General features: G+C 41.3%; 2 protein-coding genes across 3 annotated transcripts in view; one reads left to right on the top strand and one right to left on the bottom strand.

The window, feature by feature from the left end:
* The window catches only part of pdia5 (protein disulfide isomerase family A, member 5), a 78,961-nt gene extending 77,118 nt beyond the window's left edge, over positions 1-1,843 (bottom strand). Inside the window, exon 1 of the mRNA XM_074695482.1 lies at positions 1,767-1,843. Within this exon, the coding sequence (XP_074551583.1) occupies positions 1,767-1,832 (66 nt within the window). The 5' untranslated portion in view covers positions 1,833-1,843. The remainder of the gene's footprint in view (positions 1-1,766) is intronic.
* A 2,009-nt stretch (positions 1,844-3,852) lies between these two features.
* The window catches only part of sema5ba (sema domain, seven thrombospondin repeats (type 1 and type 1-like), transmembrane domain (TM) and short cytoplasmic domain, (semaphorin) 5Ba), a 251,797-nt gene continuing 232,437 nt past the window's right edge, over positions 3,853-23,212 (top strand). Inside the window, exon 1 of one of the 2 annotated variants that reach the window (XM_074695481.1) lies at positions 3,853-4,362. The gene's annotated coding sequence lies outside the window, so the exon portion shown is untranslated. The remainder of the gene's footprint in view (positions 4,363-23,212) is intronic. The other variant, XM_074695479.1, reaches the window with a different exon arrangement.

The raw sequence follows: 23,212 nt of genomic DNA, 5'->3' as shown, positions 1-23,212 counted from the left end.
TTTGTATGAATGGAAATTATGATGACCCAGTACATATTTCATATTCCTCATCTTAGTATCCAGAATATTGCCAGGATCTGGATCCTACTTTTACGTCTGTCAGAAATTATGGTGACCTTTTCTTGTATTGTTTTGCAAAGCAATCCGACCATTAATGGTGGAGTTATATACACTTATAGTAAAAACGGCCTTATCGCGCTATGATAAAGAATCCTTTAAAAAGGTTCTAGATCCAAACCGTGATTCAGATCACCTCCAAAATTTAATCACTTCTTTCTTATCTCATTTTGGAGATTTCCTGAAAATTTCATCAAGATCTGTTTGTTACTTTTTGAGTTATGTTGTTCACAGACAAACAGTTGACTGAATACCGATCCAGCTTTGAGGGGCACTGATTCCAGGATCAGTATCTGTGCATCCGCTCTAGTTATTGGGGGTGTTTTTATGTTATTATGGAAGCTTTTTTTTATTTAATGGTGAATCAATCAGCTTTTAGATGCAGTTATATCACATTGCAACCAGGGGCTGGTAAAACAATGGAAAAATAGATTTTTAAGATTAAATAAAAGTCATATGAAAATATTAGATTTCTTTAATTATTAAAGGACTATTCCAAAACAACTTAACCTCACTGCAAAATTGCTAAAGGCCCACCTTGTTACCTCATCCTAGCACAAATTAAGCTTGGTTGAGTCAAGCTTTTTTAATGATGGGCTGCAAAACTTATTATTCACCTCAATATAACAACACTGTTAATTTCCCTCCTTTAGACATTACTACCAGGCAATAATTTTCTTGCAATTTAGAAAACAAAATAATGGGTCCAACCACAACTTGCACTTCTATCAAAGGCCAAACTATGAGCTTAGGGAACGTGTTGCAATCATCTGACGTGTGAATAAAACTCAATAAAGCAACAAGAACTTCACTTCTCATCATGGGAACACCAAGGTACAGAATGCAGAGATGTGCGTTGACGTGTAGTCTACGTGGAGCCTCCATACCAATGCTCAACGCTCACACCACAATATGTCACACAGCACAGATTAGTTTAATGCTGCCTAACCAGTTCAGTTCTGACAGTCACATGACACACTGTTACTGTACTGCTTCCAAAAGGCACTTCTGTTTTACACAGATATGCTGCACAGCTACAGAACACAGGCTCACACCCACTCATGAAACTCCAACATGTCTCAGAGTTATGAACTTTCAATTCCCCTTACAAACTCTGGTGCCTGAACACACAAGTCATGCTGTGTTTGATGCAATAACCCAGCCTTTCACATGATTTCCCTCCAAGCTGCAGAACATTACAGGTGAACACAGTGAGAGTCAGGGGTAGAGGTGGTGTTACAAAGCGTAATGTGTGTGTTATTCTGTGTTTACCTTTCTCAATGGAGCTTGATGTTAGAGCTTGCACACACACACACAGGGGAGGGACCTGTGTTACATATCAAACAGTAGACCTGTAATCTGCTCAGCCCATGCAGCGGGATCAGATAAATGCAGTGATTTTACCTGCGCCACGTTAACTGCAGTCCACCCACAGTATCACTAGCAGCTTGTTAAATCACAGCCCCAAGTTCAGTCAAGGGCTGTCAACTTTACCTCCTGCACGGCGCTCAGGCTTCGAGACGCGGCGAGGAGCGATTTGAATTTCTTTCTCTCCTGCATTTCTTAAAAATATCACAAATATCATCCGGGAATGTCTCAGAGACCCGCGAGAGTTTACAGAACAGCACGAGGAGGTCGGTTGGACTCACCAGCAGCACCAGCACGAACATTTTCGCCTCTCTCATCCGACTCCCGTAGCGGTTCCGAGAGGCCATGATGCCGTGCCACGTCTGGATACGCAGGCGCAATCGCTTTTCCACGGATTCTCTGGCACCGCGCAAGGCTTCATGGGAAATGAAGTTTAAGAGGAAAATGTTCTCAATAAGGCGTTTAAAACATGATATTTCATCTAAATTCCTACTAATTCCTACTACTAAAAACAAAAAAGGGTAGAAAATAAAAAAAATAAATAACAAATAAGATAAAATAAAAAATAAATAAAAAAAAACACGACATTTAATTCAAATTCTTACTAATTCCTACTACTTTAAACAAAAAAGAGCAGAAAATAAAAAACAAAAAACAAATAAAATAAAAAAACCCCAAAACATTTCATTTAAATTCCTACTACTTCCTTCAACTAAAAACAAAAAAGGGCAGAAAATAAATAAATAAATAACGAATAATAATAATAATAATAATAATAAAAAATAACTAAAAAGACATTACATTTAATTTAAATTCCTTCTAATTCCTACTACTAAAAAAAACAAGGGCAGAAAATAAAAAAATAAATAACACATAAAATAAAATAAAAAAATAAATTAAAAAAACATGACATTTAATTGAAATTTATTTCTAATACCTACTACTTAAAACAAAAAGGGCAGAAAACAAAAAATAAATAAAGATAAAATAAAATAAATTCAATGAATCATATAAACACTTAAATTAAACTAAACAAATTGAAAAAATAAAAAATAAAGATATACAGTGCTTGGCTTTCACTTTTGTATGGAAGCCCTAAGCAGACATAATATAAGACGAGATAAACTTTAATGATTTGCCCAAAGTGGAGATTTTATTGTCCTAGCGTACTTAAAGAGACAGGATACAACATTAAACTTCCTAAATTGAATAGAAGAGAATATGACAACATTATGGTTTACTTAAAAAAATAAAAACAAAAATATGAAACATAAAAATATACACTTTGGAAACTTTCTACTCAACAAGACAGCTGGAAGCAGGTTTTCCTATTCCAATAACTAAACTTTTCTCATTATTTCAAAATAACAAAACCTATTTTCTCAGAATAACTGGCTGGATTTTATCACAAAATGACAGAGTTTATTTTTCTTGAGATGACACGATAAAGAAGTGTAAAATAAAGTCATGGCTGCATTTCTGCGTAGGGCTTCTTTACTTATGTACCTGAGTTTATCTATATACAGCATTCACCTTGATGGTCTATGAAAAGCCTACAATCCACTAGTCATACCAAAAATTAAAGTTACAGTTTCCGCATGCATAAGAAAACAAATAAATAGAATTCATTTAAAAAAAACTTGATAAGTCAATAAACTGGTTAATGAATCGTCTCATCAGCCTGTCATGTAAAGGGGAAAATCAACAAATGTAAACACTCTTTTCAACATGAGTTTGTTTTTATCAGCACAAAGCAGCACTACTCAGACAACTAATTACACATGCAGCTAATTAGTAAATTAGATTGTGTTTGAATGGCTCTTAATTAGCTTGTTATCAATTCCACTTCCCCCTCCTTAGGAGAATTAGGTTTGATTACAACTAACTGTCTGATGTGCTCCACAGATTTAGTGCAGTGCTTCAGCTCATCCAAACAAAAAAGAGGTCACCTTAAGTTTTTTTTTTTTTTTTTTTTTTTGTTAAATCAAAGTGGTCTCCTTGATCTGCCCACCTGTTGTCAGTAGAGCAGGGTGGTTAGAAGCCAGGATAAATGAAAAACAGGAGAATAATGTAGTTTGTTTTGGCTGTATCAGAATTATTCTGCCTTAAATTTGTATTTTTTTCGTTTTCCTCTATAATTTTTTATTTTTTCAGTTTTTTTCTGTCAGGTGCATTTTTTTCAGCAGCAGGTGCACTGGGAAAAGTTTTTTTTTCTTTTTCTTTTTTTTTTTTTTTTTTGTTTTCAAAAGGGGTTGGGCCTGTACCACCTCCTCTCCCCCCACCTGTTTGAACAGGACACAGAGACATGATGATGAATCCAACATCACGTCAGTGTCTTCACTGTTTACGTCTCAGTCTACTTTCATCAAAACAGCACAGCTCAGGAGAAACACCCGGACTCCCACTGGACTTACATCACCAGGTTACCCGTCGCTCAGCAGGTACCGTGGAGTCCCAGACAACAACCTTTCCCAGAATCCTCTCTGCTGCGAGCCCTGCCTGCCTTCGCTCTGCTCGGACGCGCTGTTACGACACTCCTCTTCCAGCTTCCAGTCGGGTTTCCATGGTTTTCGTGCACTTCCTTCCCCACTGCGCTTGCAAATCGGCCCTATCTTTGCTTACAGACTCCCCCCACCTCCCCGCTCCCCCCTGTCCCCCCCTCCCCTCCTCAGCCCGGTGGTATCGTCCGACGCTCAAGGAGAGGGAGAGCGCAGTTGTTGGCTGCAGGTCGCTGGGAGAGGGACGCGCACAGCGGCTCAGGACCCAACAGTGGAACCCGTTTCTTTTCTGTCTCTGCTGCTCAGAGTTGGTGTGTGACTCTCTTCGTTTCTCTACCTGGCTTTATCCTCAACTTGCGGAATACAAACGCCTTCAAAGGTAAAGAAAAAGCACTTTTTTAAATTTCTTCTTTCTGGAAAAAATCCTGAAAATATGACACAAAGCACTTTTTAGATTGGGTGTGCTCCAGTTTCCAGCTTGGATTCTGCTCCAGGTTTCTTATTTAAGGCGTAGATCGACTTTTATTGAGGTGATTTATTATAAATCCGCTGGCTCAATCAGCACAAAAGCCTACTTTAGCGTGATAAATTAGAAAAATCCAGCTCCATCACTAATGGATTGGCTGCTCTGTGTGTTAGCCATGCCACGGGCTCCGTTTTTCCTCCGGACCATTTCGATTCCAGTCCCGGTTTTTGTTGCAGTGTGTCTGTTTTTATTTCAACGCAACACTTTGCTGCGCTTTTGTCCACTTTGTCTGCTCCAGGCGAGGCGGTTTTCCCGTAGATTGCATGTGTTATTCAGAGCAGTTTGCAGCTCCTTTATGCCGCGCCAGTTTTACTTTCCACTCACGTTTCATCCCAGGATCAGAGGAGCATTTGTGGGGCTGCAGGAGCTGCTTGTGCCTGCCACATTAGCGCTGTCTCAAACTTACTTTGTTGTGCACACACAGACTCACACACTCACACACTCACACTGCTCTGTGGTGCCGATCCAGGCGAGATGTGAACTTAAAATAATCCTCTGGAGAAACTTCTTTATTGGGGACATCAATCAGGAGAGAGGGTTGTTGAAATGATGTGCGCTTATGTCCATTTTTCCTGAATCACACCCAGCTCATGTTAGTTTAAATGTCTTAATCTACTTTTTCTTTCTTTGCTTGTATTTGTGATTTTGACTCAACACTGCCCAGGATGACCTCATTGCTCATCAGTTGCATGAAACAAAAAAGGCTTTTACGCACGGAATGTGCAGCCTTTACGCACCATAAGTGAAAGTGTCCTGCATTCCTTCATTCCCTCCAAATCCCAGCAAACACAGCGAGGCTAATTCTGCATAAAAACACAGAAAATGAGCTCTGCAAGTCGTTATCCAGGAGCATGTCACTCGGGAGGATTGCTGCTCAGTTTCTCCGCGATCCGCGCAGACATCCCAGCTCTGTTTTCCTTCAGATTCTGCAGCAGGAGGATGTCAGTCCGAGTCCTGCAGAAATCTCCTCATAGCTGCGAGGTTAGACAAAGAAATGCAGTGTTATAAAACAAGGACATTCCTCTTTGCATGTGTCCAAGTTGATTGTTCTGTTGTGCATTGTTGGAGCAGGAGAAAGGTGGCGTTGTTGTGGAGCAACAGAGGGCAGTGTTGAGCAGTTTTGTGCAGCTGTGAGAACACCTTCAGCAGGTGAAGTTTGCTGCATCATGAGCCGGGCTGTCTCTCATGCAGACAGAGGTTGTGTTGCACCAATTTGAGCTTCAGACATGTGTGACTTTGTGCTGTGAAGGACTTCTTCTTCTTCTAAAAAAATGTCAAGGAACTTTTTAATTTTTTGGCATCAGCAGGGGGTTTTATCAGGAGCATCTCCCACAAACCACAACTGATGTTTTTTAAAAAAGCTAAAGGTTTAAAATATCATTTTCCCTCGACTTAATTAATCAAACAACTTATTCACTTGAAAGCCATTTGGCACCACCACAGGGGCTTTTAGAAGCTGTTTCAGAGCTGCACTCTTTTCTCATCTGTAGCTTTTTATTGAGCCTCAGAGGTTCAACAGCATCAATGAAGAGCTCTGTATTATTCATTAACACTCAAACGGCTCTCAAATGCAGCCGAGCATGGCTACTCTGGGAGACGTGTCGGATGACAATAAGTTTGTGCAGCAGCTGAGCGCTTTGTGTCCTCCTGAAAATGTGGAATAAAACAGAAAGTGTTTGTTTCCTGGTCCTGGAATCAGTCGAGGAGTATGGTGATGCTGGAATGAGCAGTTTCCCTCTGTAGACGTCATATTTCCACAGAAATCTGTTTTATTCACTCCTCTCTCACATCCAAACAACATCAATCTCCCGTCTGGATTATGAACAAGCATTTGGCACAGCTCCTGTATTTATTCTCCTCATTAATCAACACGTGTGAACGTCTCGTACCCCCCATGTTTTGATTGATATTCATAGATTCATGCAGCTTTTTGTCAGACCCACATGCTTGTCTTATGGATGATTACAGCTTTTGTCGTATGAAGAGCTCTTTTAGTGTCCTGGGTCGGGCTTTTCAAATGGAAAACAGGTTTTCATCTTTGATGAACTTATGAGGGCTCTTGACAGGTCCTGGTGAGGAGGAAGAGGAGGAGGAGGAGGAGGAGGAAGGGGGACGCAGAGCTGCTGAGGATAAGAGCTGAAACAAAACAGAAACTAGATAAAGGCTCCAAACTCCTCCTCCTGCACCTAAAACTGAATCTTATCAAGTGTTTTTGTCTTTTTTTCAGAAAATGAGGTCTGATTTGCCAGTAACTAGATTTTTTTTTACTTGTAACGAGCAATTTAGACCTCATTTTGTCTTTAAATAGACATTTTCTGGACTAGTCTGGTGAATGTGGCTCCTATCAAGTATAATAAGACAGTTTTTACTTTAAGGGGACATATCATGCTGATGCCTGATTTAATACTTACATATAATATAATAAATTTGAAAACAAGATCTTTCACCCCCTGAATTTTCAAAAAATGAGATATTGTATTTTTTTCTGATATCCTAGAACGAGATTTGATGCCTCTGGAAATAGGTCATTGACATTTGGCTGCGAGATTTCAAACGTCGTGACGACACGAGGATCCTTTCTTATTATTGGAGTAATCTGATAAAGCAGCTCCTCCTCTGTGATGTCAGTTAGTCACACAACCACCACCGAGGGATACACCCACCAAGAGCCGAGTACAAATACAGCTCACTACTAGCTCTGGCTGACTTGACTGAGTGCTCACATAGTGAGGAACTGACGGTAGAGGCGATCTTTAGACTACACTTTCAGCATGATGGATAAAACAGACAGAGAAAAGTGAAGGAGCAGGATGGAGCCCTGTTGTAGAAATAGTTTATTGGTGAAGTCTGCCTATATTTCCACATATAAACTCTACATGTTACAGTACCGCTTTGACTCACCACACTGAAGCGTCCTGAGATGATCTGTGTCCAGGTGGATTTTCTTCCTCCTGAGCTGCAGAACCGTCCGGGTCTGACTCGGGGTCCAATACAAAAGGACGTATCCTACACTGCCATTTTATTAGCGCTATCAATGCCTTACGGTGAAGTTTTGGCAAACAGCAAACTCGCTCGGTCTGCTCCATCCAATATGGCAATTTTGTAACTTCTGCCATGCTGCAAAAACCGCCCCCTGGCTCTACCCCCTCCGCCCCTCTGATAGAACTGACCAATCAGAGCACAAAGGGCTGTGACGTTGCGAGGTTACTGGAGGTCATTCTGCAAACGGAGCGTTTCAACGAGATCTTCAGAATGGCCTAAAATGAGGATATTGAGAACGCTATTGTGGGGCAATGAAGGAACTAAATGACTTGTACTGAGGGCAGAAATGCTTTACAGGCATCCTAGTCTGGCATAGTGAAAAGGAGAAACAAGCATGATATGTCCTCTTTAAAATTAGGATTAAACTGTTTTGTTTGGGGTTTTATGTCATTTTCTTCTCCTTTTAAACGTCACATGTTGGCATAAATGTTTCATTTTAACTGAGAGTAAGGTGTAGTGAAAACAAGCCGGTGGTATCTTCATCAAACTTTTAATGCTGCATGTTCAAACTGTGCTGAGTGGATCATTCCTGTCATCGGGCATCATTTGAGAAGCAACAAACTGAGATGAAAGTTTAATGTGTGGAGAACTTGATCCGTCCTCTCCTCCGTTCGATAAAAGAAAAAGAGGAACATAAACATTTGAAGGTGTCTGAAACGATGGCAGAATGATACAAGTAAAAGTTTAATAAAGTTTGATTTGTTTTTCTTTTTTGGTTGCAAAGTGCAGTTCCTTCATGAGTGAAGGCAGGAAGTAAAAAGTGACAGCTACAACTGCACATTTCTGCTTTTAGCTTGTCTCTCAACCGTTTTGAAAGCAGCCTCCTCAGAAATGTATTTTTCCCGCTTCAAACCTCAGGAAGGATGCTCTGAGATCACGCTCTGAGGCAGTGAGTGGCTGTATAGCTCAGACGTGCTCTGCTCTACCCACCGTTGATCTTCATTTGCCCCCCCCCTCCTCTCCCTGAGCCCGGCATGTGAGAGCGAAGCAGGGGAGAAGGAGATTTTGGACTTTTTAAGTGGCCTTCTTGAGCAGGATTCACATGGTAATTAGGTCAGGACACAGGGAGGAAAAACAAAGCTGTGAGCATGCAGGGAGCAGAAAACATACAGCGCTCTCTGTGAAGATGTTTGGAGGAGATGCAGGGATGCTTCCTTAAAGTGGTGGGATGAATGCAGAACGCTGCAGCAGGGAGGGCAGGAGGCTCTGCTGCTCTCTGGGAGCTTTAGGTTGAAGATATTGCTTCAATCTTTCCTGACTGAGGTCGTGCTCCTGAGAACTCCACGATCTAAATAAAATTAGACTTCTTCTTCTTTCTCCTGCAACACTGAATCTTTTGTGAAGCTCCCATGAGGAGAATAATCTGAACAAGAAGAGTCTATAAAATGTGGAGCTGCCTTCTCCTTAATGTTTCTGCTTTAGCAAACCCTGCAGGATGTACGGGTACTCCACCTGTCCAAAAAGGTTCGAGTGAGGATTTAACAACGAACTCTGCTTCAAAGAGTCAGACTAATTTTGATCACACGATCTCAGGTTGAAGTGAAATTGAACGTTTTGTTTCCAGACAAAGCTTTAACATCATGGTGGAGACTGGTGGTTTCCAAAGTGGGGGTTGGGACCCCCTAGAGGGGCACGAAACACTGATAAGAGGACACAAAATGCTTACCAGCATCAGAAGCTGTTTGCAGCTGCATTTTCATAATTTTTTGTAAAAATATCAACAAGAAAGAGCTGATCTGTTTGTTTTTGTCTGTCGGTCTGGTACGGATCAGTACAGTTTACTACGGGTCGGATTGGTAAAGCCTGATCTTGTTTGCATTTTAACTGAGCCTTCTGTCCGTGCTCTGCGTTCATTTTGTCTGTATTTCTTCATATTTCCATGAAAGTTACAGATACAGACCAAACGGAGCAGTACCACCCGCAACCTGTGGGGGCAGTGTTGATGTTACTACCAAAAACGTAGCTTTAGTAAGACACGAAGAAGAAACAACAATGGCCAAACTTTCACAATGTATTTAACACCCTCACTGACCACTGCCTCCTACAACGCTGCCTGTTTTTGAGTTTTGTTGTCATAAACTTTCGACTTTGGGCTGCCCCCTGGTGGATGTATTGGTTAACAGCAACGCCAACATAAATGTATGGAAGTAACAGAGCAGTGATGGTAACATCCTTGGAAAAGGACAGATACATTTACGATTGATTAGATAGATTAGATTCATTTTCATACCTCTCTAATAAATCCAAAGAAGAAGAAAAACACAACACAATTTTGTTTTGGCAGCAGTTTTGTAGTGCCATTTTCAAAAACACAAGGAAAGCTCTCTTGAGGAAGTCGACTGAAGAATCAAACATTGCAGGGTTGTCACACAGGAAGTGATGATTCTTTCCACCAATCAGCAGACTGCAGTGTTTCCTACTCCACCTTATGGGGTCGGATAAGTATGTCTGGTAATTTGGGGAGTTGACCCCAAAGTCAAAGGAAACGCCACAAAATGTGTGCCGTACCAAGACGACCTGAACTGAACCGCTTGGGGCTTTTGTTTATCACCACGGTCAGAGGCCGCTGGCCTTTGGCGCCAATATTTTGGGGTCTAGACCACTGGAATCTAAACAGCCTTCTATCATTGAAAAATTGACCTTTTGGCTTTTATTTTTTGGGGGAATACTATCTCTCATATCATCGTATTTACAGAGAAACTTAAGTGAGAAAAACTTCTTTGACACTTCTGATACTGAGACGCATCATCACCAGGGTACGGGTGTATAACAGTCCACATTAGCCTCCTTTCAATCCACCTGTTCTTCTTCTCTAAGACATTAACCGTCACAGGAATATCCTAGCATGGCTGCTGGATGCAGAAAAGCAACAAAAGAATCTGTTTTAAGGAGATTTTTTCTGCGGTAATGATGAAAAAATACACCATAGTGTTGGGAAGATGTCTGTAATTGGTGTTTTTACCTGTAACGTGCAAACTGCCTCAGTAAGCTTCAGTTTTATGTGGCCGTGCATCCTTGGTGTGTCTCTATGACACACGACCAGTCAGATCCATTTGAATCTGCAGTTTTAACAAGATCACAAATTTACAGGAAGGAGTATTTTCCGAGTCTGAACATTTCTCAGCCAACGCTGGAGTCCGGCTAATGGCTGGATCAGCAGCAGGCTGTAAATTGACAGATAGACTCTGCTCCGCTGCTGCAGCACCCCGACGAGAATGTGCCTCAGACTCCAGCTCACTCTTTTGTTCCTGACAGGGGATGTTAGAGGGAGAATGTGCTTGTGATAACCAGACAGCTTGAACCAGAGTCGGCGGAGGGAGGCCGCGGTGGTCTGCGTGGTGCAGTCTGAGCTGGTGGGTGGAAATGAATAATTCCACCATGTCTGTCTGGGTCCCCTCAGCTCTCCCAGGATCTCATTGTTTCTGAATGCAGAGTGCACTTGGCGTGGCCTCGGCACGCAGTGTCTGTCTGAGTGTGTCCGTCTGTGTGTGTGTGTCTGTAACCTGGCCTCTTTCTGCCTCGCCACACAAGCGTCATAGCCTGTGAAATCCAACGCTGCTGCTGCTGCTGCTGTGTCTGTGTCTGCGCTGTGCTCCGTCTGCAGCCTTGCTAATTAACGCTCGCTGCCACCCAACAGTCTTAATTTGTCTCAGGAACGTTATCATCATTGTTTGCCCGCCTCTTTCCTGTGCTGTTATTACCGCACCCTCACAAACAGGGTGAATGGAGATGAAAAGGGCAGGCAGGCTGTCAGGGCGGAGAAACACGCTGCAGAAAAATGCATTTTTCTAATACTGTGGCTCTAAAATCATTAGCTAGAGTTTCCAATCACTGTCACTAAAATCACCTCCTGTGACTTATGAGTGACATTTTTTAACTCTTCCGTGTGAAACTGAAGCTACAGATACTCAGGTGAGTATTCAACAATAGCAGGAATCCTTCCTGAGCTACTGCAGTTTAACGCGCACATATCGACTCTGTATCACCATGTGCAAAGTCTGATATCAGTGCTTTGTGCTTTAGCTCAGTTTACTTAAAGGAATCCAAATATAAAATCTAGCTAAGCTAACGTAAAAGGCAGATAAGCACCTCTTTAAATCCTGCAGCTGCAGAAAAGCTGACAGAAAAAAAAACGAGTTTTGTAGTTGGGAGTTTTGTTCTCTAAACATGAAATAGAAATGAGTCTTTGAAACAGCCTCTGGAAAACACAGATTTCTGTTATTACACCACACGGGTTTGACTGGAAGTGGCTGTGAGCGTCGCAGTCGTTTTGTTTGGTGTTGAGAAATGATAGTTTTACCCCTCGTCTGTGTATGAAGCAGTTTTAAGCCGATTAATGTTGGACAGTCAAACTTTTGGTAGCAGGAAGTGATGGAGTTGAGGCGAGTAGGAGATTTCTGCAGACACTACAGATCGTGGGACCACTGCTCTTAGACCGGCCTTGTTGTGACAGCATCACCTGGAGCTCGCCAAGGAGTGCATTTTTGATTTCGAGCTGTGCTTTAAGAGTGTAGTATAAGCATTTTAGAGGAGTTTGAGCAGGGTTGAGCAGGACTGGATTGGTTTACGGCACGTCCAAGTCTCTATGACAACACTACAAAGTTTTGTAGAGAGAAGAGAGATCTGAGTTTTTCTCTGCTGAAAAGGATTTCTGTGATTAATTTTGTAGTGGTGGTGGACACTGGAGCCCAACTGTCCAGGATTCATCAATGTTACACATTACTGAGTTGTCTCACAGCACTGGGCTGTCAGCACTACGTATGGACGGCTACTAATCTACTATACAAATAGTTACAGATACTTAGCTTGTTGTCATGTTAGCCTATGAATACATTGTAGCACCGGGCGTACACTTACAGCGTTTGTTGTCGCGTTTCAAACAACAGCGCTACATAACTGTACTGATGATTACCTTACCTTGAGGTGTTGAATCCAGTAAAAGGTTGTTGAGAAAAATTTGTCCCAAAACAAACACACGCCTGGTTTAAGTCACATCTTTATGACAGTGTGCGTGACACTCCAGACCAGAAGGTGGTGCTGCAGTCACAGTAAAACAGATCCTCCTAACAGCATCTTTCAGCCAAACTCTAATATTTCATACTAAACTAGTTCTCCTATGTCATCATGAAGCATCTTTTTACAAGACGAGGTCTCCAAGGAGCAACATCCGGGTAGTAAAAATGAAGCCTTTGCGGAAGTGCCAAAAGTTGCTGTTCATAGAGAATCCGCTTAGAGCTGGCTGCAGAAAGCAGATTCTGGTGGTCTTACCAGAGTCTGCAGATAACAGAGAGCATGTCTACGACTTTTTGGCCCAGTTGTTTTGGCCCTCTAACACCCCCTCTGTTGACAAAAATGCTTTTTGAGAGGAGCGGTCGCACTAGACTGTATAAAACATGGACGTAGCCTCCTGTCTGTTCCTGTAACCGTGAAATGAAGCCAATCCACGGACGCAGCCACATTTACTATGACGTCGGCTTTGAGCTTCCTTTCGAGCAGCTACAGGGCGCCCGCCAGTCATGTGACCTGAGCTGTGCCTCTGATTGGAAACTCAAACGATCTCAATAACTACTAAACCACAGAGATAGAAAAAATTCACTCACTGTACAGTGTGTGCTGATAGTGAAATCAGCGTTTTAGACCCAAGCTGTTTTCTGAACCAGGCTGTAAATATGTTTTTAACGCTGTAAAAGTCTGTTTTTATGGCTGGGTGTGTACGTGACTTCCAGTTTTTCTGCAGCCAGACTCGAGTTGATTCTCAACGAACAACGACTTTTAGCACTTCAGCATAGGCTTCATTTTTACCAACACCCCTAGAGTGTACCGTGCCTAAGAAGTGCCAAAGTGTGCCAAAGCCATGGTACAGAGCTGGACTTTAGGGCTGAAGAGTGCTTGGACATGGTACGAATGGCCAGTGTGACTGCGCTCGAAGACATAGGCTCAACAAATCCAGCCCCAGAGTCCTGATCCTGCAGCCTCCTCTGGCTTTGAGGCAGGCGTGTCTGTGTCTTGACCTTAATATCTTCCAAACTACTGAATTATTAAAAACATCACACCCCTACACTGCCTTCAGGGAGAGAAATGCTGCTGTCGTTGTGGTGTAAAGATGGTTTTCAGGATGTGGACTCTTCATGGAGCTGCAGTTTTTCTACTTTGGGTTGATTCCCCAAGAACCACAGCTGCTGCTTGATTAAAACCTCAATGGTGGTACATTCAATGGTGGGAGACACTGATAACACATCTCAGTATCAGAGTGAAGCATAACAGTCATATTGTGATACCTGAATCACTACCTGAGTCTCTGTTTGACTTCTTGAAACCCACAGAGGACTCAGTCAGACCACATTCCTCCTCCGTTGGTCATATGAAGGCCAGCTTTAAACTGAGCCCTCTCCTTCCAGCTCCATTCATTCTTTCCCTCCTTTTCATGCTCCTTCATTGTTATCCCTCTCCGTATTAGATGAGGTGTGAGCAAGTATGCGGTCATACCTGCGTGTGCGCATGCGTGCATGTCTAAGCAATTTGATTTTTCTCTTTGTATGCGTGCGAATCGGACGTGAAGGCATGTGCCTTTTCTCTCCCGTCCCTCCTCTGTTCAGGTCTGAGCAGGGCCAGAATAAAAGGGGAGCAGGAGGAGGAGAAAGTGCTCCCACAGTTGATTTGGCCATTGTGGAGGAAGGGGGAGGAACACTATTCCCATTGATGCTGTGGACGCATGGCTGAAACCCCCAGAAGCTTTAGGAAGGCAGCTCATTCAGGGCTTGATGTGACCCGGAGGACGGGGTTGGAAGATGGGTGTTGAGCCCATTGTGGGGACGGTGGGAACATTGTCCGCCGCTCCACTCCTTTAATACCTCTCTGAACCACTGGCCCCGTGAGCTGAGGGGCTCTCAGGTTGTCTGCTTTTGCTTTTAGGACACTGGAGAGGACTCTTATGTTAGAGGTCTCACCACTTTTCAAAGTCTTCAAAGAGATTTTTGAAACACCTTCTTTCCAGCTCCCATCAGGGATGTGTCGTGATGTTTTACCTCGAGAAGAGTTCAACAGGGTTTCTGTCCTTACGACGCCCTCTTCTCTCGGCATACTCATCTAAAACTTAATCCAGAAGGTAAAAGCTGAACTGAAGTTTTGTTTGGTGTGTTTTTCTAGAAATCAGCTGTTTAATAAACAAGAAAACGTATCGTGTTATTGTCTGGATCATTCCTTCACTTCGCTGTGAGCCTCTCCCCTGAAGGACCCTTTGGTCGGAGGTATCCTTCTTTAAAAAGCCCCATTGTGCACGACTCTAGTAATGGAATAAGGCTCTTTTTGCCCTGCCGTACCCTCTGAAATGGGTCTGTCTCCTCCAAATGGATTCACAGGGTGAGGGCTGAACTACTTTCTCACAATAAACCTCCCAAACAAGACACTGATAACTCTCCGGCTCTGTATTTACACGCTGACGGGAAGAAAGGGAGCACACTTTGGGTTTTACCATTTCTTCTTTCCTCTTCTTGTGTTTGAGATTTGTCTGTCCTGATTCAGCTTGTCATCCCAGCAGCAGGTTTGAAGGCTATTAGCTGGAGGAAATCCTGACATGTTTACCGAAAGTTTTATTAGCGCTGGTTAGCTTCCAGACTTTGATTAACGGCCTGCGATGGCTCTTATAACTGTCTCATTAGAGAGCTCAGCACATGCATGTCTGCAGTCTGGTTTGGTGTGAACACGCTGGCTTGTTTGTATTTCACGTCCATGTGTTGGTGTGTGTGTGTGAGTGTGTTCGTGTGTGTGTTCACCGTCTTTATTTGCAGTAATAGCCTGGAGATCAGCAGTTAGCGATAGCCGGCAGCTGGTCTCCGCTTTCTCCGTTACCCACAAACCTCCGTGGCCACAGCACGTGTAATTGGACAACCACATGTCAGCTTGTGATTTGCAGCATGAGTCTAATGATATCCAGCACTAAAGAGGAAGGGGGAATTTGTCCGTCATTGGCTGAACTCTCTGGAGAGCAGACGATGACGGCGGGAGGAAAGACTCCAGTTCATTCCTGTGGAGGCCTTTTCGACGTTTTCCAGACTTCTACTTCCTCTCCTTTTTCTTAAAACTTTCGATTGCTCAGTGATGGATTATCCTGGAAAATCCCTGAAATTTCTCTGTCATATATAGAGAGGGGTACCACATTAGGTACTGTTATAGGTCCAGACCTAATTCCATCTGTAGCACTGAGTACTGTATGAACACAGCATTGTAAGGTTATATATTGAAGAATAAATATGTTAAATTGAAAAACTTTGAGATTTTAGTGTTAAACAAATTCATTTTTATTACCACATAAACACACTAAAATACTAATAATTGGTACCGTTGGATACCGATATGATTGCCGTGTACCACACATCTGTACCGTATCATTTCAAATGTGAAAGGGTGCCATCCCGAGCCGTATCTCACGTCCTTAGATTGGGGTTGTTGCTCACCAAGAGATCGTTATTGTGGTTTCATTTTTTATATTAGATACTTTTCAAACCGACATGATGGGCATGTTAGGGTTGGAAAGTCTCCTGAAAAATTTCCATGGTAATTTAAGCTTGGGAAAATTGGATATTTCAGGGTTCTGTTGCTGTCAACTTAAAAAAAAAATTATTAAAAAATTCTTCTATTTCTCACCATTCATGGTTTTTGTTGTTACTTAAAGAAAAAAAAGAAACTATTAAAGCTCTAAAGCTCTAAAAACATATTAGTGTCACTTATAGGGATGGGAACCTTTCAAATTTGAAACAATATGATTAGTACTCAATGGTACCAATTTTCTGTACTTTTTTTGTGTTTTTGTTGTTCAAAATAAATATTTGTTTAATAATAAAATCTCATTTTTTTTCAATTTAACATATTAACTCTTCAATATATAAACTTGTAATAGGGATGAGTACTGAATGAGGTACTTTTATAGGTACCAAGCAAATTCTGTCAAAAGTACCGGGTACCGATTCATATAAAATCAAAAGGTACCATGTTTAGGTACCTGAACGCATCCTTGTGTCTGTGAAGGAGTGGAAGAGTAGGAGATTTTCCATGCTGGACATGAACACAGCATTGCAAGGTTACATATTGAAGAATAAATATGTTAAATTGAAAAAAAATTATACTGTATTATGAAACAAATTATTATTTTTTACCACATGAACATAAAAAAGTACAGAAAATTAGTACTGTTGAGTACCGGCTCCAATTGCCAGGTACCAGGCATCGGTACCGTATTGTTTTAAATGTGAAAGGTACCCATCCCTAGTCCAGCATGGAAAGTCACCTACTCTCCCACAATCTCACAGTCACAAGGATGCATTTAGGTACCTAAATATGGTACCTTTTGGTTTTACATGAATCGGTACCCAGTACTTTTGACAGAATTCAGCCGGTACTTACAACAGTTCCTAATTGGGTACCCATCCCTTGGCTCTGATAAATGTTGTATCAGACTTATTTGCTTGTTTGTTTGCTTAAGACACACATTTATGCCTTTATACATGACAGACTCAGTTAGGGAACAATCCAGAAAATTCATTTATGATATCTTGAATAATGTGGCAATAAACACATTAACATGCATGTCTGCTTGTAAAAAAAACCCCAAAATGTTTAATATCTAATCATGTTTATGACGATTTATCAAAAGTTTTAATCCTTAAGGAAACATTTCTGGGAGCTTCATGCCTTTAATGAGACAGGAGAAGAAAGTAGATGGAATAGGAAAGGGGGCGAGACCTAGACCATAAGGCCATCTGTATTCCGCAAGTTTCCAACTTTAAAATTTCCCAGAATTTGCAATCAAAGTGCATGTACAAAAAAAAAAAAAAAAAAGCAACCCAAGCAAAAAAAAAGTGTTTTTAAAGTCAAACTTGAATTAAATTTGTGTTATTCTGGTGTGATTTTTTAGAAAAATATAATTTCCTTTGTCTTTTTCTTGTTGTGTTTGCAAAACAAAATATTCTTCAGAAAATATGACTCAAAAATTTAACAAATATATTTCGTCCGGACACAGAAATGCAACTGCTGTTGCTGCAACGTGAATTTCTGCCTCAGAGGTTTATTTATCTGCTTATGAAAACTGTGCAGACCAAGTGACAGCTGCAGCATCTAAAGAAGTAAATACACACCGCTCAGGCTGCGTCCTAAAGGTTTCTTTCTGTGCATCTTCTCTTATTTCCTCCAACCTGACGAGTTCATCTCTGGCTGTTTCCAGATTCTTTATGCTGCGTGTGTTATTAATATCAGCCCTGACCTGAAGACACAATGCCTGCATGCTGGGTAATTACCCATCTCCTCAGGTACCCCAGTGAAATCTGAAAACCTTTTGTTACCCGCTGTTTGCTGCATTCAATATCTTCCTTACTCTCAAGGTAAAACAGGCGATCGCAGCGACTTGATAACATCGTCACTCACACGGCATTCATCACATCTTTTCATTCTTCCCAAGCCAGAATAATAACCGGCAACGCTTTTCTCCAAGAATCTGCTTTCTGAATGCATGTGGTCACCTTTCTGTGGAAAGTCAGAGTGTGTGTGTGTGTGTTTGTGTGTGTGTGTGTGATGAGGGGAAGCAATAACACAGACAACAGAGTCTTTTCTGTGGCAGATATACGTCGGCCTATTTTACATCTCAGACACAGAGAGCTCTCAGTCTCACAGTGCAGAGCAGGTTATTACTCAGTGTCTGCATTCAGCAGCTCCTCCGATCGGACCAGGGTAGCAATGAGCAGCTAGCTTTACTCCAGCTTAACCCGCCAGACGCTCAGGAGAAATTATTCCACTCCATCTTTTGACCTTTTGTTTGGCTCTTGCCAGAAGTCTCTTGGTTGTTAGCCAACAGCCAGAGGATTTTTCTGTGACGGATTTATGATTCATTTAAAGTGTGAGCTGAAGAGGGCGGTGCTTAAACCAGGAGATCAGAATCAAAGGACAATGCTCGACTACATGTCCATCAGTTTTGGAAGAAAGGGAGAAAAGTGCAACTCTGCAATGTGCAGTTCCTGTGCAGACGTGTAGCTCTTTCTTTTACAAGTAATTCCAACTTGCCTACTTTCTTAGTGGTAGTTCAGCCCCATATTTGCCCACAAGCTTCTTGGTAAAATACTGAAACCAGTGGAACAACTCTTTTTCAACTTTAAAAAATGTGTTTAAAGTTTATTTTATATGTCTTTTTTTATATTTTACGCTGAGGATAGGGAGTTAATTGTGGGAAAGATGCCAGAGGTTGGATTCAAATCTAAGCTGGCTACTTGAAGGGTTACGTCATGTGTCGCTACCCAAGTTGAAAGGATACAGGTGTCTCTTATACGGCAAATTTTAAAGTTTGGTTCGTAAAATTTCCACCAAGCGGTTTAGTTTAATTCGTCTTGGTACGACATGTGTTTCCACTGACTAATCCTGGGACAGATCCCCAAATAACCAAGATAATCCATCCCACTTTCTGGGACTAAACTGATCCGATCCCAGAAGGTGGAGCTACAACGTTGCAGACCTTCCTGTGTGACAGCGGCTGCTGTATTTCTCCAAAGCTTGATTGTTCTTTGTAACAAAGAGCCACATGCCAATCACATTGGATTTATTAGCGGGGTACACTGTGTTGTGCTGCTATGGCATCATGCTATTATGTAACTGATGCGGCTATTGGCATCCATCTTACAGCCACCTACCACCAGGGGTCAGTGTTGGCCGTGGAAACGCAAACAGGACCAGGCTTAAAGCTATGGTGTATGACTTGGAAGCATTGTACATCTTAATAACACCGTTTATAGAACTGTTATGGTCCCGTGGTCCAATCTACAAGATATAAAGACCAAAAAGAACGAAAAAAATCCATTCAGTATATCCGCTGCAAAGCTGCATACTAGTTGACCAATCGATTCGGATTGGTCAACTAGCTTTATCACCATTGGTCCATCCAATCCCCTGTCTCCCTCGCTTTGCACAATCATGCCCATGGTCCCACCTCGTCCTTCCCCACTACCCCTCTCACGTCAGCTAGCTGTTCAGCTACTGAAGCGTCATGGACTGCTTGGCGGAAACGGGGCTAAAGTCACAGCTTAGAGCAAAACCTGTAATCAGTTTCCTCTCGGTCATAACATCGTCTTCCCTCACAGCGGCTCTGCCTTGTTATGGTCTGGCAGCATTAGATACCCAAACTCTTTGGTTTTACCCAACGCCGAAGCAGCATTGCATCAATTTGCTCAAAGCAGATTGAGCAGGACAGGAAGTCAGGCGCTGAAACCACATCAAAGATCTGGTTACTTTCAAAATAAAACACCCCGTGCTGACGCAAGATTGTGTTTCACTTTACCACAACAGCAAACTGACACAATGAGCGAAGCCAGACCGGGAGTCACCAGGTTTGAGGTTTTACAGCCCAACATGAACCAGGAGAGGTTGATCCTAAGCGTGGGAACACCTCAGTGGTTTTGGGGCTGGCTCAGTTTGCTTTAGCTCATCTGCCTGCGTCCCATACCAGAGGAATGAGTCTTTAACTCATTTTCTTTGCTCCTAAAGAAACAACAGAGATGAAACCACTATGAGACAAAGAGGGATAAAGTGACTCAGTCAAAGGAAACTCATCAGACTGTAAGTGCTTCCTTCTTTTACTCGACCAGGTTTTTAAATGAAGCTGTCACAACACATGCACCTGTGAAGCCGACTCTCTTAAAGGGGAAAGGCGCAGAAAGTCAGACTACAGGCAAGGTGCAGCTCTCTGATGGAGTTGGAGGCTTTTTGCTGTGACTAAAGATCAATAAAAACTTGGCCAACTTCGACTCTTTCCATCGACTGTCCGCCATAAAGGAGCAGCCCTAAAGAAAAGGTTAGTCTGTCTGCCAGCAGTGACAGGAAAAAGTATGATGCTCTAAATGTTTGCCCCCCGAGCTTCAAATCTTCAATCATAAACACATTTCTTTGTGCCCCGCTGCCTCTGCAGCACTGCTGAGCTTGGTGCGCTGTTGGCTTTGGTTACTATGGGGATAGAAGTGGCTCTCGGCGGGGGCTGGAGGGTCTGTTTCAGACTCAGGCAGACAGAATAAGAGAGGAGTGTGACAGTGATTAATGTCCTGGCAGAAACAGAGACGGACGACTCTCAGGGCTGCGTCGTCGCCGTTGGAGTGTCGAGGCGCGCCGGCCTCCAGACCAACACGGCGTCTCACTCGCACACGGACGGCATGAAGTGTAATCACAATCATCTGAATTATTTATTAAACAAAAATCTATTACTTTCTCAACCTGCTGGATGGGGGACGGGTAAATTGAAGCGCTGGATTAAGCCGAGGAGGAAATGAGATTCACCTGTGTGGCACCTAAAATCAATCCTCACCATCCGGTTGATTAATGGAGAAATATTTGTATGAGCATCCCAGTGTCTTACTCTGAGACATCAAAGAGGCGGATGTGGTGAGGCGCTGGTAGTCAACCAGGGGGACGTACGAGGCGCTCGTCTTTCCGTGCAGCTTGTTAACGAGGAAGTGAAGTGACGGAGGCCAAACGTCTGCTTGATGGAGATAAGCGGCTAACCATGTCTCCTCAATCAACCGTCCCCCAAAAATAAAGAAACGCAGCGTCTCAATACAGGGCCAGCAGGATGTGGACACTGAAAACTTGGCTGCATCTGCATAAAAACATCTTATGCTTTTGTGAAACTTGTACTCACTGTGTTTTGGAGACACCTTGTACAATGAAAAGAAAAATGTATTAAACATGATGACATAATATCATAAATAAATAAATATATATATAAAAGTAATATAATAAGATTAAAGTATTTATGTATACGATTGTACATAAATAAAAAATATATTTTTTTAGTATTATTAAAAAATGTTAATATAAATAGAAAATAAATAGGATTTGAACTCAACTTTGTACAAAAAAGGAAAAATAATGAACACAATAAATTGTAAAAATATTAAACGAATAAAAGTAATATAACAAAAATAAAAGACATAAATATTAAAATATAAATTCAAAATATTGACAAAATGGTAATGAATAAATGAAAATAAATAAGATTTGTAAAATAAATAATAATAATGAGTAAAATAACCTGTAAAATTATTGAATAAATAATAAATACAAGTATTATAATAAAATAAAGTATAAATATATAATTGTACACATTAATATAATACCAAATATTTATAAAAACATATATATATTTATAAATAATTATAAATAGAATTTGGACACAAATCTGTAAAATAAATAAATACAATAAATATATGACATAAAAATTAAATAAATAAAGGTAATATAAGCAAGTAAGGTATTTATATGAAATACAACACAAAAACATAAATAACTTTATTTATTATATTAATTAAAAGGTTTATTAATAAATAAAGAATGAATAGAATTTTGACACCTTTGTACAGAATAAGAAATGATAAATATAATAAATATAATTAACATAATAAAATGAAATAATAAATAAATTTATATATGAAATATAATATGTATTTATATTAAGAATATATATTTATTTTTTAATTTCTTATACATAAATTATCATAATGATACCATCAAAATAATCAAATCAAATAATAAAAAAGTATGATTACAATATAATATTTACTCAGAATATTATACATTAATGTAATGATGTATGTCAATTATTATTATTATATTATATTATATTATATATATATATATATATATATATATTATATATTATATATCATATTATATATTATATTATTATAATTATTGATAAAAATAACAAAATAAATAGGATGAAGGTACTTGACACTGTGCCTCCAAGGTGTGGATGGTGAAAACTTGGCAGCATCTGCATAAAAACATCACCTTTTTTCTGTTAAACTTGTCCTCGCTGTGTTTTGGACACACCTTTGTAGAAAAGAACAGCCTTCTGTTCCTCTTTCATGTCCCCCCACCTGGATTTCAAGGTCCATTAGAGTTCCCTTTGAGGATCTGGGTCTGAGTTTTCGCACTTCAGCGCACTCTCCCTCCCTTCGCTGCTCCCCCACGTCACTGCAGCTGAAAGGAGCCTCTGTGAGCTTTCTATAGTGTGATAGAAAGGATGTGTGCTGCACATATATCTCATCCTCTGAGTGCAAAAAGCCTCCTCCTCCTCCTCTTCCTCTTCACTGACCTCTACACCTGGTGCCCCCGCGCTCTACCTTCAAATAGTCTCTGCTTTCCGTTACTTGACCCTCGACACCAGCGTAAAGGAGCTGGAAAAGGCCGAATATGAGATACGGGTGTAAGATTTAGTGAAGGCGTGATGAATGAGCTGCACACATTCCTTTGTGCTTTCATTCGTCGACAGGAGGTAACATTACCTCGTCATTTTTCTCCCGTTTAACCCGACCGGAGAGGAACAAATGTTTGCGCTTGTTTTCCCATTTCATCTCCAAAATGCTAAAGGAGCACAGGTAGCAGGAGCAGGAAGGAAGTGCAGCACTTTGCAGCGATGTTTAAATCAGCGGCTGGATGTTTGATGGCAGAGTAAACGTCTGCCCTCGTCTCGCAGCAGATTGCTTTTGCTAGTCTTGGCCAGCAGCCCCATTCATCACCCACTAGCGCAGCAGCTTTAGTCAAGCCCTTTATTTTAAAGCGTGGCTGAGGTCCCAGCAGCCGGCCGCGAGGTAAAATGTTTCCCAATGTGACAAATATATTTATGTGTAAAAAA

The sequence above is a fragment of the Halichoeres trimaculatus genome, unplaced genomic scaffold (genome assembly GCF_033239565.1).
Source record: "Halichoeres trimaculatus isolate MK-OKI-2021-1 unplaced genomic scaffold, fHalTri1.1 fHalTri1_scaffold_19, whole genome shotgun sequence".
NCBI lineage: Eukaryota > Metazoa > Chordata > Actinopteri > Labriformes > Labridae > Halichoeres > Halichoeres trimaculatus.
Note: the sequence above shows the minus strand (reverse complement) of the source record. Positions and strands in the feature narration are given on the sequence as shown.